At 37.8% G+C, this 18065-nt stretch overlaps 3 protein-coding genes across 4 annotated transcripts; all 3 read right to left on the bottom strand.

Moving 5' to 3' along the window:
- Positions 1 to 4126: 4126 nt before the first annotated feature.
- LOC114144808 (anionic trypsin-1-like) lies at positions 4127 to 5956 on the bottom strand. Of its 2 annotated transcripts, none has more exons than XM_028017995.1 (6): positions 5865 to 5956; positions 5440 to 5632; positions 5169 to 5357; positions 4793 to 4854; positions 4570 to 4691; positions 4127 to 4480 (listed from the first exon to the last, which is right to left on the bottom strand). In XM_028017995.1, the coding sequence occupies exons 1-6, from the start codon at positions 5902 to 5904 to the stop codon at positions 4316 to 4318; spliced, it is 771 nt and encodes a 256-aa protein (XP_027873796.1). In that variant the 5' UTR covers positions 5905 to 5956; the 3' UTR covers positions 4127 to 4315. The 2 variants fall into 2 exon arrangements, with proteins under 2 accessions (XP_027873796.1, XP_027873797.1); XM_028017996.1 differs by having other exon boundaries at positions 5190 to 5357.
- Positions 5957 to 8494: 2538 nt separating this feature from the next.
- Positions 8495 to 10299, bottom strand: LOC114144806 (anionic trypsin-1-like). The gene is made up of 6 exons (XM_028017993.1): positions 10233 to 10299; positions 9807 to 9999; positions 9536 to 9724; positions 9161 to 9222; positions 8937 to 9061; positions 8495 to 8848 (listed from the first exon to the last, which is right to left on the bottom strand). Exons 1-6 carry the CDS (start codon positions 10270 to 10272, stop codon positions 8684 to 8686), a joined length of 774 nt encoding a protein of 257 aa, XP_027873794.1. The 5' UTR covers positions 10273 to 10299; the 3' UTR covers positions 8495 to 8683.
- Positions 10300 to 12808: 2509 nt separating this feature from the next.
- LOC114144807 (anionic trypsin-1-like) lies at positions 12809 to 14686 on the bottom strand. Its single transcript, XM_028017994.1, has 6 exons — positions 14547 to 14686; positions 14121 to 14313; positions 13850 to 14038; positions 13475 to 13536; positions 13251 to 13375; positions 12809 to 13162 (listed from the first exon to the last, which is right to left on the bottom strand). Exons 1-6 carry the CDS (start codon positions 14584 to 14586, stop codon positions 12998 to 13000), a joined length of 774 nt encoding a protein of 257 aa, XP_027873795.1. The 5' UTR covers positions 14587 to 14686; the 3' UTR covers positions 12809 to 12997.
- Between the last annotated feature and the right edge of the window lie 3379 nt (positions 14687 to 18065).

Below are 18065 nucleotides of genomic sequence, written 5' to 3'. Positions count from 1 at the left end.
TTTTTACTGGTTGAATGATGTCTGTGTTAACTGTTTTCCGAAAGTGTAAGAGAAAATGTTCAGGTTTCAGTACATCAACACAATTAAAAACAACTTTGATCTGAACTGACAGTAAACATGGAACATGCACACTTTGTCTGACAAAATCTCTCTGTGTCTCACAGTTACAATATGGACTTCACAAACGTCTGCACAACTGAGGCTGCAAATACATTTCATGACTGAGAAACACCGCCCTGTTAGTATCTCTGATCATGCATTATATACATATAACCAATTTCAAGTATAGAGGACGGTGGCCAGCTGTTTAAAACCATTTTCCGGTGTTTATATGGGCTTTTATTTAGTAAATACACATAGACCACTAAGGTGGACATAAATGAATCATACAATACACTGCCAACTACTGCCCATCAATTGCAAGTTTTGATTGACGAAGCAGTCAAAGCAGACAAGGCAAAAGTTTAACTTCAAAAAGAATTGCTTTTTATTTAACCCAAAACAGAAACTTGGGTAAAAATGACCAAATTGGACCCATAAAAGAGGTCAAAGTAACAGAAATCAACTCAGACAGACAGACCTATCTAAATGAGACAAAGAGGAAACTTAAGTACTGGCTGATCAGGTTACATAGAAGACAAAGGGGAGAACACACAGAAACCTAACTGAAGCATGTGCCGAGGTTTCTGTGTTGTTTTCCCATCATTACTAAATCCAAGATTTAAAGAAACAATAGAAGTGAGGTGAGACTGACTGAACAATTGTGTGTGGTGTGATTGAATGTTACCACATTTGTGTGTCTGTACCTGCAGCCATCACACAAGTGCAAGAAAATTTAGTTAAATCCAATATGGCAGACAGATGAAAAAGCATGTCAACCATATCAGGAATATTCAGTCCCTCCTTCTACTGTAGAAAACTCTTGCAGCTAAAAAAATATATATTGTGACATAAAGCAACTCCGAAAGACTAAGACTATTGATGTAGTTCCCAAATAACAACTTTGTATTTACAGAAATTACAGCTGGTCACCTGTCCACTAAAGTGGACGTCATGCATCAGTGGTAATATTTTGACAGGTATTTATTGATGTCATTACTCTGACTATAGATCTACAATATGCTCCATTTCCAGCAAATATTTTGGCTGTAAAAACATTCTGAAATTTCAGTTCTTTACTTGAAGATTTAAGGAAATAAGTGATTGTTGCCATTTTATTTTGTAACAAATTAAGCTTTATTGTGGTTTTTAAAAGACTATTTAATTTATATGTAGATGTTTTGATTACATATATTCATTCCAAACTGACCACAAAGGACAGAGTGACTTTAAAGTCCATTGCATTACCATTGGACTTCCATTGTGGTAGAAGTGTGGACCCAAATGCAGCAGGCAGGAAAAATTAAAGTTCTGTTGTAGATTTAATTTAAAAAATCAAACTTATAAAAAAACAAAGTCCACGGTACAAAAATAAACCCAAACCAGAGACATGAGGAGACCATGAGGAAACCAGGAAGAAGGGAGAGAAGCAGTGGGGTGGAGTAACAACACGAACCAGCCAGTAACAGTCTGTGATTTGACTAACTAGAGATGTGATTACATATTCATCTGCTACTGAAAAAATAAACATATTTTATGTGGCTAAATGTTAGTTTGGTGTAAAGTGAAGCTAATATACTAACAAAGATCAAGTTAAGGAAGAACATGAAAAAATAGAAAAAACATCCTGCTTCTACGTTTGAAAAATAAAATGATTAATGGAACTAAAATGTCCTTCTTAGAAGAAACTATGAATCTTGTAACTTTATAGACCAAAAATGTTACAAGAAATTCATAAGGAACACACTGTTATGGACAAAAGGACTCTTTGTCTTTTCTGTTTCATCTGCTCACATGCACACAGCTGTATACTGAAATAACCATAACATTTAAGACTGGTGACAGTCACATAGGAAAAAAACTGATTAAGGCAGAACAACACCTTAGAGAGGAACCAGAATGAGGAGAAAATAAAGCAGACCTCATGCTACAATATTTGCTTGACTTGGAGTCACCCCTAAGGTGAGCAACAGATCAATTCCACCTTTAAGTTTTAATGCAATAAAATTTGGTCTACTAACATGGGATGAATATTTAAATGATATTGTTCAAGATTAGCTTTTCTCTCTAGTTTGGTTTGTAATGTATGAGTTTATAGAAGAGTCAACAAGTTTAAATAATCAACTCTATTGAGACCAAAATGCAGCATTGGTCCGTTGCCATGTTTGTTTGTGGGACAACAGTTTCTGATTCCTTCAGTAGGTTTTTATCAAAGCTGTGCCCTAAAGATGGTGTTCCCTACTATGTCATTTCCTTTATCCTTACATGTGTATATATGCACGTGTGTGTGTGGGGGGGGAGATGCGTGTGTGTTTGTGTAAAAATGAGCATGCAAGCAGCTAAAAGAGAGGAAAACAGAATAATTTATTCCTAACAGCCCCCTGATGGGGTGGCACAGACACCACCCCGCCAAAATCATTAAGTGTGGTGCATGTGGATCCTAAGCTAAAATATGGCGGACCGTTCTTTCAAACCATTGCATTGTCCCGTGGCTCCACACACAGAATGCCACGTCTCCAGTAACGGTCAGCAGCCCTGAGTGTTGCAAAACCCTGGGCACATCCCATAAAGGTGATACAAATGTGTCACATTTGTGGGAGTAATTAAACATAATAAAACATGGCTGAAACCAATGGGTAAAAACATACCAAATTCAATGATTCTCCTTACAGTAGCAAGAGAAGTGGGCCTGCTGTATTTTGGTATTAATGAATTAATTCATGATTTCAACCCACTGACTGTTCTTCAACCTCATACATCAAGAACTTAACATGGAGGCAGGATTGTTCTCTGCAATGCAAACCTTTTTTGTCTGTTCAATCTGATGTAATATCGATGAAAAACGTTGTATCAAAATAGTATTTAATGATATATTTTGTCAGTACTAACATCTTTTTACTTTTTCCAGATGTTACTATAAACTTGACAGAGAACTTCTGTCATATTTAAACTTTTATAAAACAAGTTGTGATTTCTTACAAGTTTTACGTAATAAACATAATTTCAATTTAATTTCAACAGAGAAAGAAAATTTAAAATTAAAATTAAAAGTGACACGTTGTTTAACTGCAATAGAGGAAAATTTTCTATCATTTTTATGTGAAAAATGTGGCAACGAGAAGCTACCATTAATTAGTTATATCTGGTTTTACATATTTCCTTGAAACTTCTATTTCATTCCTGATTTTGACTTTTAAATTGTTTTAAGGTATTGAACTTTTTATTTAACATTTATTAAAAAGTCATGCTATTATTTATTTTTAAGATGTGTTATTTCATTTTTTGTTAATTGTTGAATTATGTGACTGCTGTTTCATTATGGTTGCGTACAGCTCTTTGGTCTTGGAGTTTAAAGTTCACTACAACTAAATCTGGAATAGTAACTCCAGAGCTGCAGAGTTTAGATGCTCTATGTTCATTTCTGATGTAAAATAAAGCCCAAAAAAACTGAATAAATAAATGACTTCTGGTGTTTCTCGTCATGTGATTTAAAACTCATGTCACGTTTGTAGACTCTGTTCAGGAAAAATATCAAGTGAACAAACTGAACCATGAATGTAAAGACGATCAGACAGTGTTAGAATAATTATGTTTTGTTATCATTCTTACATAAGTAGATACCAGTTTGTTTTTCATTTAAAGGGTTAGAATTCACACCCCAGAGAGGAGGAATTTGTTAAACCGTGTGAAAGACAAAACTTAGCTTTTTCCCTAAACCTTGAAGTTGCAGCTGTTTCTTATCTTGGGTTACTCCTTAAACTGCATGTGTGTAGAATGTAGTTCTTCCTTGTTTCAGAATAGGCTTCCGATGATATATTACCTCCACATTCCATTCTTGACTCCCTTCTTCCTGCTGCTTTATAAAAAGACAGCCTCTGCTACAGGGAATCAGAACCCATGGTAAACACCTTGGAGAAGCGGTTTGCTATGTTCTCTAATTCTGCAGAAGCTTGGTTGAAAACTCATAAACGTTGTCTGTGGTTCTTTCCTTGTATTTAGTTAAACAAAATACCTATCAGACAAGAAATGATTTTTTTCATTCATTTATTGTTTTATTTTTTCATTTCTGAGGCAGAGAAAGCTCCATTAGGGAGGTCAAGGTCAGGTGAGAAAAAAAAAACTATTAATTTATGACAATTCTACAAACCTCTAGAACAAACTGATGGAGATGTAAAAATAAAATTACATCTGAGAGGAAATTTGGTGAAATGTTATTTCAGGATATTTTAGGCTTATTAAGCCCAGTTGTGTTTCTTATCCACTCCAAGTAATCACACACATCCATGTTAAAAACTGGATTCCGAAATACAAAATTCTTTCCTCTGCCAGAAATCACACCAACAATCTTCTTGTTGAACACCACTCCTCCACCAGAGTCACCCTGCAGGAAAGTTTATAACAATATATTTATGTTGTAAAACAGAAAAGTTTTCCTTTGTCTGTGGAGAAATATTGAAGAAACAAACTTACAAAGTACACATCCGTGTTTTGTGCTTCAGCAAAGAATTCATGCCCAGATGTAATCGTAAAGAAAAAACCAGTAACTTTCATGTCGACACACTGAAGATGTGGTGGAAGAGAAGCACTGAGTGCTGCAGAGAAACATGAAAATCATAAAAGTGTTCTTCACTTAACCCTCTCTGTACAGACAGAAACAAAGATTTTACTCTCAAAACTTCAATATTTCTCTCACAGCGTGAATTATTGGGGCTGGTTGTCGTTGATCCTTCTCCTGCCAGCTGAACTGTAGCACCACTGAAACACAATTAGGATAAATGTCAAAAATGATGACAATGTAGAAAATGAATAATTAGGAGGAACAATGAAAGAACAGAAAATAAATCCATGAAGGATTTCATCCACAGACACAGGAGTGTCCACCTCCAGTCCTCAGTGATGGTGTCCTGCATCCTTCACATGTCTCTGGTCCAACACACCTGAGCTAAACAGGTTCTGGTTCTGCTGGTGGCCTGATTACCTGACTCAGGTGTGCTGAAGCAGAGGCAGCAGGACCGGAGCAGTGGAGACAGAAAACCTGAAGTCATGTTTTTGACCAGAGAAAGACTTACATCGTAATACGATTATTGCACCTTGGTAGACGAACAGGACGGATATTTCTTACTGGTCTCTGAAGCTTCAGCAACATGATGTCATGCCGGTAATGCCATTTGTTAACATAAATCACAGGATTGTGTTGGATTATTTGTTTCTCCTGTGTAGCAGTCCGTGGATGAACACCTAACTTTGCTGTGGTAGTCCTGCAGAACAGGTTAGATTATAATGCACACATAGAAAACCTGATCATCTGCAGATAAAACTGTCTGAATGACTCTTTCCTACCATCCTGGCTCCGACTTCCAGCAGTGAGCTGCAGTCAGGATCCACTGGCGGTGGATCAGAGATCCTCCACACAATCTCATATGAGTACCATTGTTGCCCTCCAGCCGAACATGATAAAGACGCTCCGTGTCATTACAGTTTTGACCTCCAATGATTCTCTTGTGCAGAGAAACATGTGAGTTCATTGAAACACCTGAAGAGGAAAAAAAGAGGACTTTATTCAGAAATCAGGAGCAAACATGGCTGATGGAACAGAAAAAGGATGAACAGATAAAGATTGAAAAGCATCACAATTTATATGCAATTAAGTTTATGTCTGACAAAGAATCAGAGGGAAGTTGGAGAGTCACAGAGAGCAGCAGCCTCCCTGGAACCAGTAGGAAGTGTCTCCAGTATGCCCAGTGTTTCCAGTGTGTCTGACTCACCCAGCCCCAGCAGCAGCAGCAGAACCTTCAGCAGAGCCATTGCTGGTCCAGCTTCCTGTGAATTTCTGCAGTCTTGCAGGCCTGCTTTTAAACTCTGTTCACAACTTCCTGTTGGGCAGGAAGCCACCAATCACAGTACGGGCACTGATCTGTCCAATCACAGGACGGACACTGATCTGTCCAATCACAGGACGGACACTGATCTGTCCAATCACAGGACGGACACTGATCTGTCCAATCACAGTACGGGCACTGATCTGTCCAATCACAGGATGGACACTGATATGTCCAATGACATGATGGACAGTGATTTTTGGGGTCATCTGCATACATAAGAACTTTAGTAACTCATCTTTCTAAAGAAACTTGAAAAAAGTTCTTATTCCATTGACAGATTATTTCACTAATAAAACATTTTATTAGTGCACAGCTGTTAGCACAGAGACCGCTGTCTAAGAAAAGCACAACACATCACAAAGGACACTTCTCACCCCGGGCATTCTCTGTTCACACTGCTGCCTTCAGGCAGAAGATACAGAGCAATCAGAACAAGAACCAATCGTCTCAGAGACAGTTTCTACCCAATAGCATAACAAAACTAAATTCAATCAAAAACAACCATGAATCATCATAAATGATGTATGTGAGAATGTGGCTGTTCTTATTTAGTGTTTTTTTTTGTTTGTTTGATTTTTGCCAGTTGTTTGTTGATTCTTGCGTTGTGTGTGAATTGTGAGACAGTTATTTTTGCTTTTGGGATGTGCACTGACTGATGGCACCTTTTGAATTTCGTTGTTCTTGTGACAATGACAATAAAGATTTATCTTATCTTATCTATCATATCATTTACCCCTCCTGTAACTTAAATAATTAGCAAATTAAACAATAACCTGGTCATCAATATTAAGGAATTGACTTAAACCAAGTAGCTCCTATATTTTGTTACAAAGTTATTTATATGGTAGTTTTGCCTTTTCTTAAGTGAACTGAGAGGTTTACACTAGAAACTAGACTAAAAATAATTGGTAAATTTTCTGTTTTTGCACAAGCTTGCAGTGAGTTTTGCACAACGGAAAACTTGATAAAATATAACTGATTTTCTGAAGGAAGAGAGACTCCTTGTTTCTACGTTGATGTTTATTTTATTTTTTTTTTACAAAAAAACTGTTTGGCTTCCAATGTACAAGTTTTGAAAACTGCCTTTGCATAATTTTTTTAGGAGTTTTTTTTGGGAAGTGAAACAGCAGCTTCATTGATTCATACTGATGCATGCAACGTGAAGTGGGTAAGAAAGAAAATCTGGTTTCTCTTTGGTTGCTATAAATAATGAAGTTTTCACTGGTTGAATGACATCTGTTAACTGTTTAACTGTTAACTGTTTTCCAAAAGTGTGAGAGAAAACGTTTGTGGGGTAAAAATAGTTTATTATGTCTCTTAACAATTTTGTTTAATTCTTTTACTCATTTAACCACATTAGTGTTGTTCAGCCTGTTAAAGTATGTAGGCTAGAGAGTTTCTGCAGAACCAGTCAGAGGGGTCCCTGCAGCCACTGCAGCAGGCTGATAGCGACAGCAAGACGCCAGAATTTGTTAACAGAAAAGAACAGATAGTTTAGATAGAAGCTCTGAGGCTTAAGTAGTTTCTCTATGGAAAATCACCAGCTCAAAGTGTTAAGAGTTTGGTGCACCTGCTGGATATTCTGGTTTGGCAATGCTCTTGTTATGTAAAATTGTTCCATTATCAAACCTGATTTTTGGAAACTCACATATTTGAAGAAGAAGATTTATCATCCCAGGAGCTAACTGACCCTCCAGTGTGGTTACGTGGCTTGTATATTGTTCAACTGAAACTGGAGTGACCACATTGTGTAACATGAGTTCTATATATTGTGAGGGCTTGCAGCTCCAAATCAGAACTCAGAGCAGCTCGCCGCTGTGTTTGTTCTCCGTCTGCAGATGAAATAAAGCTTTGCTCTTTGCCATTTGCCAGAGTCTCAGCCTGATCTGTTATCCTACAGATTTTTGTCCACATAGGCACAAGTTAAATTTTAAAAAGTATTGTATTTTATTTAACCCAAAACAGACACTTAGGTAAAAATGACCAAATTGGGCCCATAAAAGAGGTCAAAGTAACAGAAATCAACTCAGACAAACAGACGTATCTAAATGAAATACAAAGAGGAAACGTAAGTACTGGCTGATCAGGTTACATAGAAGACAAAGGGGAGAACACACAGAAACCTAACTGAAGCATGTGCCGAGGTTTCTGTGTTGTTTTCCCATCATTACTAAATCCAAGATTTAAAGAAACAATAGAAGTGAGGTGAGACTGACTGAACAATTGTGTGTGGTGTGATTGAATGTTACCACATTTGTGTGTCTGAACCTGCAGCCATCACACAAGTGCAAGAAAATTTTGTTGAATCCAACATTCCATTCTTGACTCCCTTCTTCCTGCTGCTTTATAAAAAGACAGCCTATGCTACAGGGAATCAGAACCCATGGTAAACACCTTGGAGAAGCGGTTTGCTATGTTCTCTAATTCTGCAGAAGCTTGGTTGAAAACTCATAAACGTTGTCTGTGGTTCTTTCCTAGTATTTAGGTAAACAAAATACCTATCAGACAAGAAATGATTTTTTTCATTCATTTATTGTTTTATTTTTTCATTTCTGAGGCAGAGAAAGCTCCATTAGGGAGGTCAAGGTCAGGTGAGAAAAAAAAAACTTTTAATTTATGACAATTCTACAAACCTCTAGAACAAACTGATGGAGATGTAAAAATAAAATTACATCTGAGAGGAAATTTGATGAAATGTTATTTCAGGATATTTTAGGCTTATTAAGCCCAGTTGTGTTTCTTATCCACTCCAAGTAATCACACACATCCATGTTAAAAATTGGATTCCGAAATACAAAATTCTTTCCTCTGCTAGAAATCACACCAACAATCTTCTTGTTGAACACCACTCCTCCACCAGAGTCACCCTGCAGGAAAGTTTATAACAATATATTTATGTTGTAAAACAGAAAGTTTTCCTTTATCTGTGGGGAAATATTGAAGAAACAAACTTACAAAGTTAGCATCCTTGTTCTGTGCTTCAGCAAAGAATTCATGCCCAGATTTAATCGAATAGAAAAAACCAGTAACTTTCAAGTCGACACACTGAAGATGTGGTGTAATACCACTAGCACGGAGTGCTGCAGAGAAACATGAGAATCATAAAAGTTCTTCTCTTAATCTTCTCTGTACAGACAGAAACAAAGATTTTATTCTCAAAACTTCAATATTTCTCTCACATCGCTGATTATTGCGGCTGGTTGTCGGTGTTCCCTCTCCTGCAACCTGAACTGTAGCACCACTGAAACACAATTAGGATAAATGTCAAAAAGGATGACAATGTAGAAAATGAATAATTAGGAGGAACAATGAAAGAACAGAAAATAAATCCATGAAGGATTTCATCCACAGACACAGGAGTGTCCACCTCCAGTCCTCAGTGATGGTGTCCTGCATCCTTCATATGTCCTGGTCCAACACACCTGAGCTAAACAGGTTCTGGTTCTGCTGGTGGCCTGATTACCTGACTCAGGTGTGCTGAAGCAGAGGCAGCAGGACCAGAGAAGTGGAGACAGAAAACCTGAAGTCATGTTTTTGACCAGAGAAAGACTTACAACATAAGACGATTATTGCATCTTGGTAGCCGAACAGGATGGATATTTCTTACTGGTCTCTGAAGCTTCAGCAACATGATGTCATGCTGGTAATGCCATTTGTTAACATAAATCACAGGATTGTGTTGGATTATTTGTTTCTGCTGTGTAGCAGTCCGTGGATGAACTCCTAACTTTGCTGTGGTAGTCCTGCAGAACAGGTTAGATTATAATGAACACATAGAAAACCTGATCATCTGCAGATAAAACTGTCTGAATGACTCTTTCCTACCATCCTGGCTCCGACTTCCAGCAGTGAGCTGCAGTCAGGATCCACTCAGGGTGGATCAGAGATCCTCCACACAAGGTCGTATGAGTACCATTGTCGCCCTCCAGCCGAACATGATAAAGACGCTCCATGTCATTACAGTTTTGACCTCCAATGATTCTCTTGTACAGAGAAACATGTGAGTTCATTGAAACACCTGAAGAGGAAAAAAAAGAGGACTTTATTCAGAAATCAGGAGCAAACATGGCTGATGGAACAGAAAAAGGATGAACAGATAAAGATTGAAAAGCATCACAATTTATTTACAATAAAGTTTATGTCTGACAAAGAATAAGAGGAAAGTTTGAGAGTCAGAGAGAGCAGCAGCCTCCCTGGAACCAGTAGGAAGTGTCTCCAGTATGCCCAGTGTTTCCAGTGTGTCTGACTCACCCAGCCCCAGCAGCAGCAGCAGAACCTTCAGCAGAGCCATTGCTGGTCCAGCTTCCTGTGAATTTCTGCAGTCTTGCAGGCCTGCTTTTAAACTCTGTTCACAACTTCCTGCTGGGCAGGAAGCCACCAATCACAGTATGGGCACTGATCTGTCCAATCACAGGATGGACACTGATCTGTCCAATCACAGGATGGACACTGATCTGTCCAATCACAGGATGGACACTGATATGTCCAATGACATGATGGACAGTGATTTTTGGGGTCATCTGCATACATAAGAACTTTAGTAACTCATCTTTCTAAAGAAACTTGAAAAAAGTTCTTATTCCATTGACAGATTATTTCACTAATAAAACATTTTATTAGTGCACAGCTGTTAGCACAGAGACCGCTGTCTAAGAAAAGCACAACACATCACAAAGGACACTTCTCACCCCGGGCATTCTCTGTTCACACTGCTGCCTTCAGGCAGAAGATACAGAGCAATCAGAACAAGAACCAATCGTCTCAGAGACAGTTTCTACCTAATAGCAATAACAAAACTAAATGCAATCAAAAACAACCATGAATCATCATAAATGATGTATGTGAGAATGTGGCTGTTCTTATTTAGTGTTTTTTTTTGTTTGTTTGATTTTTGCCAGTTGTTTGTTGATTCTTGCGTTGTGTGTGAATTGTGAGACAGTTATTTTGGTTTTTGGCATGTGCACTGACTGATGACACCTTTTGAATTTCGTTGTTCTTGTGACAATGACAATAAAGATTTATCTTATCTTATCTATCATATCATTTACCCCTCCTGTAACTTAAATAATTAGCAAATTAAACAATAACCTGGCCATCAATATTAAGGAATTGACTCAAACCAAGTAGCTCCTATATTTTGTTACAAAGTTATTTATATGGTAGTTTTGCCTTTTCTTAAGTGAACTGAGAGGTTTACACTAGAAACTAGACTAAAAATAATTGGTAAATTTTCTGTTTTTGCACAAGCTTGCAGTGAGTTTTGCACAACGGAAAACTTGATAAAATATAACTGATTTTCTGAAGGAAGAGAGACTCCTTGTTTCCACGTTGATGTTTATTTTATTTTTTTTTACAAAAAAACTGTTTGGCTTCCAATGTACAAGTTTTGAAAACTGCCTTTGCATAATTTTTTTAGGAGTTTTTTTTGGGAAGTGAAACAGCAGCTTCATTGATTCATACTGATGCATGCAACGTGAAGTGGGTAAGAAAGAAAATCTGGTTTCTCTTTGGTTGCTATAAATAATGAAGTTTTCACTGGTTGAATGACATCTGTTAACTGTTTAACTGTTAACTGTTTTCCAAAAGTGTGAGAGAAAACGTTTGTGGGGTAAAAATAGTTTATTATGTCTCTTAACAATTTTGTTTAATTCTTTTACTCATTTAACCACATTAGTGTTGTTCAACCTGTTAAAGTATGTAGGCTAGAGAGTTTCTGCAGAACCAGTCAGAGGGGTCCCTGCAGCCACTGCAGCAGGCTGATAGCGACAGCAAGACGCCAGAATTTGTTAACAGAAAAGAACAGATAGTTTAGATAGAAGCTCTGAGGCTTAAGTAGTTTCTCTATGGAAAATCACCAGCTCAAAGTGTTAAGAGTTTGGTGCACCTGCTGGATATTCTGGTTTGGCAATGCTCTTGTTATGTAAAATTGTTCCATTATCAAACCTGATTTTTGGAAACTCACATATTTGAAGAAGAAGATTTATCATCCCAGGAGCTAACTGACCCTCCAGTGTGGTTACGTGGCTTGTATATTGTTCAACTGAAACTGGAGTGACCACATTGTGTAACATGAGTTCTATATATTGTGAGGGCTTGCAGCTCCAAATCAGAACTCAGAGCAGCTCGCCGCTGTGTTTGTTCTCCGTCTGCAGATGAAATAAAGCTTTGCTCTTTGCCATTTGCCAGAGTCTCAGCCTGATCTGTTATCCTACAGATTTTTGTCCACATAGGCACAAGTTAAATTTTAAAAAGTATTGTATTTTATTTAACCCAAAACAGACACTTAGGTAAAAATGACCAAATTGGGCCCATAAAAGAGGTCAAAGTAACAGAAATCAACTCAGACAAACAGACGTATCTAAATGAAATACAAAGAGGAAACGTAAGTACTGGCTGATCAGGTTACATAGAAGACAAAGGGGAGAACACACAGAAACCTAACTGAAGCATGTGCCGAGGTTTCTGTGTTGTTTTCCCATCACTACTAAATCCAAGATTTAAAGAAACAATAGAAGTGAGGTGAGACTGACTGAACAATTGTGTGTGGTGTGATTGAATGTTACCACATTTGTGTGTCTGAACCTGCAGCCATCACACAAGTGCAAGAAAATTTTGTTGAATCCAACATTCCAGTCTTGACTCCCTTCTTCCTGCTGCTTTATAAAAAGACAGCCTCTGCTACAGGGAATCAGAACCCATGGTAAACACCTTGGAGAAGCGGTTTGCTATGTTCTCTAATTCTGCAGAAGCTTGGTTGAAAACTCATAAACGTTGTCTGTGGTTCTTTCCTAGTATTTAGGTAAACAAAATACCTATCAGACAAGAAATGATTTTTTTCATTCATTTATTGTTTTATTTTTTCATTTCTGAGGCAGAGAAAGCTCCATTAGGGAGGTCAAGGTCAGGTGAGAAAAAAAAAACTTTTAATTTATGACAATTCTACAAACCTCTAGAACAAACTGATGGAGATGTAAAAATAAAATTACATCTGAGAGGAAATTTGATGAAATGTTATTTCAGGATATTTTAGGCTTATTAAGCCCAGTTGTGTTTCTTATCCACTCCAAGTAATCACACACATCCATGTTAAAAACTGGATTCCGAAATACAAAATTCTTTCCTCTGCTAGAAATCACACCAACAATCTTCTTGTTGAACACCACTCCTCCACCAGAGTCACCCTGCAGGAAAGTTTATAACAATATATTTATGTTGTAAAACAGAAAGTTTTCCTTTATCTGTGGGGAAATATTGAAGAAACAAACTTACAAAGTTAGCATCCTTGTTCTGTGCTTCAGCAAAGAATTCATGCCCAGATTTAATTGAATAGAAAAAACCAGTAACTTTCAAGTCGACACACTGAAGATGTGGTGTAATACCACTAGCACGGAGTGCTGCAGAGAAACATGAGAATCATAAAAGTTCTTCTCTTAATCTTCTCTGTACAGACAGAAACAAAGATTTTATTCTCAAAACTTCAATATTTCTCTCACATCGCTGATTATTGGGGCTGGTTGTCGGTGGTCCCTCTCCTGCAACCTGAACTGTAGCACCACTGAAACACAATAAGGATAAATGTCAAAAATGATGACAATGTAGAAAATGAATAATTAGGAGGAACAATGAAAGAACAGAAAATAAATCCATGAAGGATTTCATCCACAGACACAGGAGTGTCCACCTCCAGTCCTCAGTGATGGTGTCCTGCATCCTTCATATGTCCTGGTCCAACACACCTGAGCTAAACAGGTTCTGGTTCTGCTGGTGGCCTGATTACCTGACTCAGGTGTGCTGAAGCAGAGGCAGCAGGACCAGAGAAGTGGAGACAGAAAACCTGAAGTCATGTTTTTGACCAGAGAAAGACTTACAACATAAGACGATTATTGCATCTTGGTAGCCGAACAGGATGGATATTTCTTACTGGTCTCTGAAGCTTCAGCAACATGATGTCATGCTGGTAATGCCATTTGTTAACATAAATCACAGGATTGTGTTGGATTATTTGTTTCTGCTGTGTAGCAGTCCGTGGATGAACTCCTAACTTTGCTGTGGTAGTCCTGCAGAACAGGTTAGATTATAATGAACACATAGAAAACCTGATCATCTGCAGATAAAACTGTCTGAATGACTCTTTCCTACCATCCTGGCTCCGACTTCCAGCAGTGAGCTGCAGTCAGGATCCACTGACGGTGGATCAGAGATCCTCCACACAAGGTCGTATGAGTACCATTGTCGCCCTCCAGCCGAACATGATAAAGACGCTCCGTGTCATTACAGTTTTGACCTCCAATGATTCTCTTGTACAGAGAAACATGTGAGTTCATTGAAACACCTGAAGAGGAAAAAAAAGAGGACTTTATTCAGAAATCAGGAGCAAACATGGCTGATGGAACAGAAAAAGGATGAACAGATAAAGATTGAAAAGCATCACAATTTATTTACAATAAAGTTTATGTCTGACAAAGAATAAGAGGAAAGTTTGAGAGTCAGAGAGAGCAGCAGCCTCCCTGGAACCAGTAGGAAGTGTCTCCAGTATGCCCAGTGTTTCCAGTGTGTCTGACTCACCCAGCCCCAGCAGCAGCAGCAGAACCTTCAGCAGAGCCATTGCTGGTCCAGCTTCCTGTGAATTTCTGCAGTCTTGCAGGCCTGCTTTTAAACTCTGTTCACAACTTCCTGCTGGGCAGGAAGCCACCAATCACAGTACGGGCACTGATCTGTCCAATCACAGGATGGACACTGATCTGTCCAATCACAGGATGGACACTGATATGTCCAATGACATGATGGACAGTGATTTTTGGGGTCATCTGCATACATAAGAACTTTAGTAACTCATCTTTCTAAAGAAACTTGAAAAAAGTTCTTATTCCATTGACAGATTATTTCACTAATAAAACATTTTATTAGTGCACAGCTGTTAGCACAGAGACCGCTGTCTAAGAAAAGCACAACACATCACAAAGGACACTTCTCACCCCGGGCATTCTCTGTTCACACTGCTGCCTTCAGGCAGAAGATACAGAGCAATCAGAACAAGAACCAATCGTCTCAGAGACAGTTTCTACCTAATAGCAATAACAAAACTAAATGCAATCAAAAACAACCATGAATCATCATAAATGATGTATGTGAGAATGTGGCTGTTCTTATTTAGTGTTTTTTTTTGTTTGTTTGATTTTTGCCAGTTGTTTGTTGATTCTTGCGTTGTGTGTGAATTGTGAGACAGTTATTTTGGTTTTTGGCATGTGCACTGACTGATGACACCTTTTGAATTTCGTTGTTCTTGTGACAATGACAATAAAGATTTATCTTATCTTATCTATCATATCATTTACCCCTCCTGTAACTTAAATAATTAGCAAATTAAACAATAACCTGGCCATCAATATTAAGGAATTGACTCAAACCAAGTAGCTCCTATATTTTGTTACAAAGTTATTTATATGGTAGTTTTGCCTTTTCTTAAGTGAACTGAGAGGTTTACACTAGAAACTAGACTAAAAATAATTGGTAAATTTTCTGTTTTTGCACAAGCTTGCAGTGAGTTTTGCACAACGGAAAACTTGATAAAATATAACTGATTTTCTGAAGGAAGAGAGACTCCTTGTTTCCACGTTGATGTTTATTTTATTTTTTTTTACAAAAAAAACTGTTTGGCTTCCAATGTACAAGTTTTGAAAACTGCCTTTGCATAATTTTTTTAGGAGTTTTTTTTGGGAAGTGAAACAGCAGCTTCATTGATTCATACTGATGCATGCAACGTGAAGTGGGTAAGAAAGAAAATCTGGTTTCTCTTTGGTTGCTATAAATAATGAAGTTTTCACTGGTTGAATGACATCTGTTAACTGTTTAACTGTTAACTGTTTTCCAAAAGTGTGAGAGAAAACGTTTGTGGGGTAAAAATAGTTTATTATGTCTCTTAACAATTTTGTTTAATTCTTTTACTCATTTAACCACATTAGTGTTGTTCAACCTGTTAAAGTATGTAGGCTAGAGAGTTTCTGCAGAACCAGTCAGAGGGGTCCCTGCAGCCACTGCAGCAGGCTGATAGCGACAGCAAGACGCCAGAATTTGTTAACAGAAAAGAACAGATAGTTTAGATAGAAGCTCTGAGGCTTAAGTAGTTTCTCTATGGAAAATCACCAGCTCAAAGTGTTAAGAGTTTGGTGCACCTGCTGGATATTCTGGTTTGGCAATGCTCTTGTTATGTAAAATTGTTCCATTATCAAACCTGATTTTTGGAAACTCACATATTTGAAGAAGAAGATTTATCATCCCAGGAGCTAACTGACCCTCCAGTGTGGTTACGTGGCTTGTATATTGTTCAACTGAAACTGGAGTGACCACATTGTGTAACATGAGTTCTATATATTGTGAGGGCTTGCAGCTCCAAATCAGAACTCAGAGCAGCTCGCCGCTGTGTTTGTTCTCCGTCTGCAGATGAAATAAAGCTTTGCTCTTTGCCATTTGCCAGAGTCTCAGCCTGATCTGTTATCCTACAGATTTTTGTCCACATAGGCACAAGTTAAATTTTAAAAAGTATTGTATTTTATTTAACCCAAAACAGACACTTAGGTAAAAATGACCAAATTGGGCCCATAAAAGAGGTCAAAGTAACAGAAATCAACTCAGACAGACAAACAGACGTATCTAAATGAAATACAAAGAGGAAACGTAAGTACTGGCTGATCAGGTTACATAGAAGACAAAGGGGAGAACACACAGAAACCTAACTGAAGCATGTGCCGAGGTTTCTGTGTTGTTTTCCCATCACTACTAAATCCAAGATTTAAAGAAACAATAGAAGTGAGGTGAGACTGACTGAACAATTGTGTGTGGTGTGATTGAATGTTACCACATTTGTGTGTCTGAACCTGCAGCCATCACACAAGTGCAAGAAAATTTTGTTGAATCCAACATTCCAGTCTTGACTCCCTTCTTCCTGCTGCTTTATAAAAAGACAGCCTCTGCTACAGGGAATCAGAACCCATGGTAAACACCTTGGAGAAGCGGTTTGCTATGTTCTCTAATTCTGCAGAAGCTTGGTTGAAAACTCATAAACGTTGTCTGTGGTTCTTTCCTAGTATTTAGGTAAACAAAATACCTATCAGACAAGAAATGATTTTTTTCATTCATTTATTGTTTTATTTTTTCATTTCTGAGGCAGAGAAAGCTCCATTAGGGAGGTCAAGGTCAGGTGAGAAAAAAACCCTATTAATTTATGACAATTCTACAAACCTCTAGAACAAACTGATGGAGATGTAAAAATAAAATTACATCTGAGAGGAAATTTGGTGAAATGTTATTTCATGATATTTTAGGCTTATTAAGCCCAGTTGTGTTTCTTATCCACTCCAAGTAATCACACACATCCATGTTAAAAATTGGATTCCGAAATACAAAATTCTTTCCTCTGCCAGAAATCACACCAACAATCTTCTTGTTGAACACCACTCCTCCACCAGAGTCACCCTGCAGGAAAGTTTATAACAATATATTTATGTTGTAAAACAGAAAGTTTTCCTTTATCTGTGGGGAAATATTGAAGAAACAAACTTACAAAGTTAGCATCCTTGTTCTGTGCTTCAGCAAAGAATTCATGCCCAGATGTAATCGTATAGAAAAAACCAGAACTTTCAAGTCGACACACTGAAGATGTGGTGTAATACCACTAGCACGGAGTGCTGCAGGGAAACATCAGAATCATAAAAGTTCTTCTCTTAATCTTCTCTGTACAGACAGAAACAAAGATTTTATTCTCAAAACTTCAATATTTCTCTCACATCGCTGATTATTGCGGCTGGTTGTCGTTAGTCCCTCTCCTGCCAGCTGAACTGTAGCACCACTGAAACACAATTAGGATAAATGTCAAAAATGATGACAATGTAGAAAATGAATAATTAGGAGGAACAATGAAAGAACAGAAAATAAATCCATGAAGGATTTCATCCACAGACACAGGAGTGTCCACCTCCAGTCCTCAGTGATGGTGTCCTGCATCCTTCATATGTCCTGGTCCAACACACCTGAGCTAAACAGGTTCTGGTTCTGCTGGTGGCCTGATTACCTGACTCAGGTGTGCTG

This window comes from Xiphophorus couchianus, chromosome 5 (assembly GCF_001444195.1).
Source record: "Xiphophorus couchianus chromosome 5, X_couchianus-1.0, whole genome shotgun sequence".
Taxonomy (NCBI): Eukaryota; Metazoa; Chordata; class Actinopteri; order Cyprinodontiformes; family Poeciliidae; genus Xiphophorus; species Xiphophorus couchianus.
This window is presented reverse-complemented; position numbering and strand designations above follow the sequence as displayed.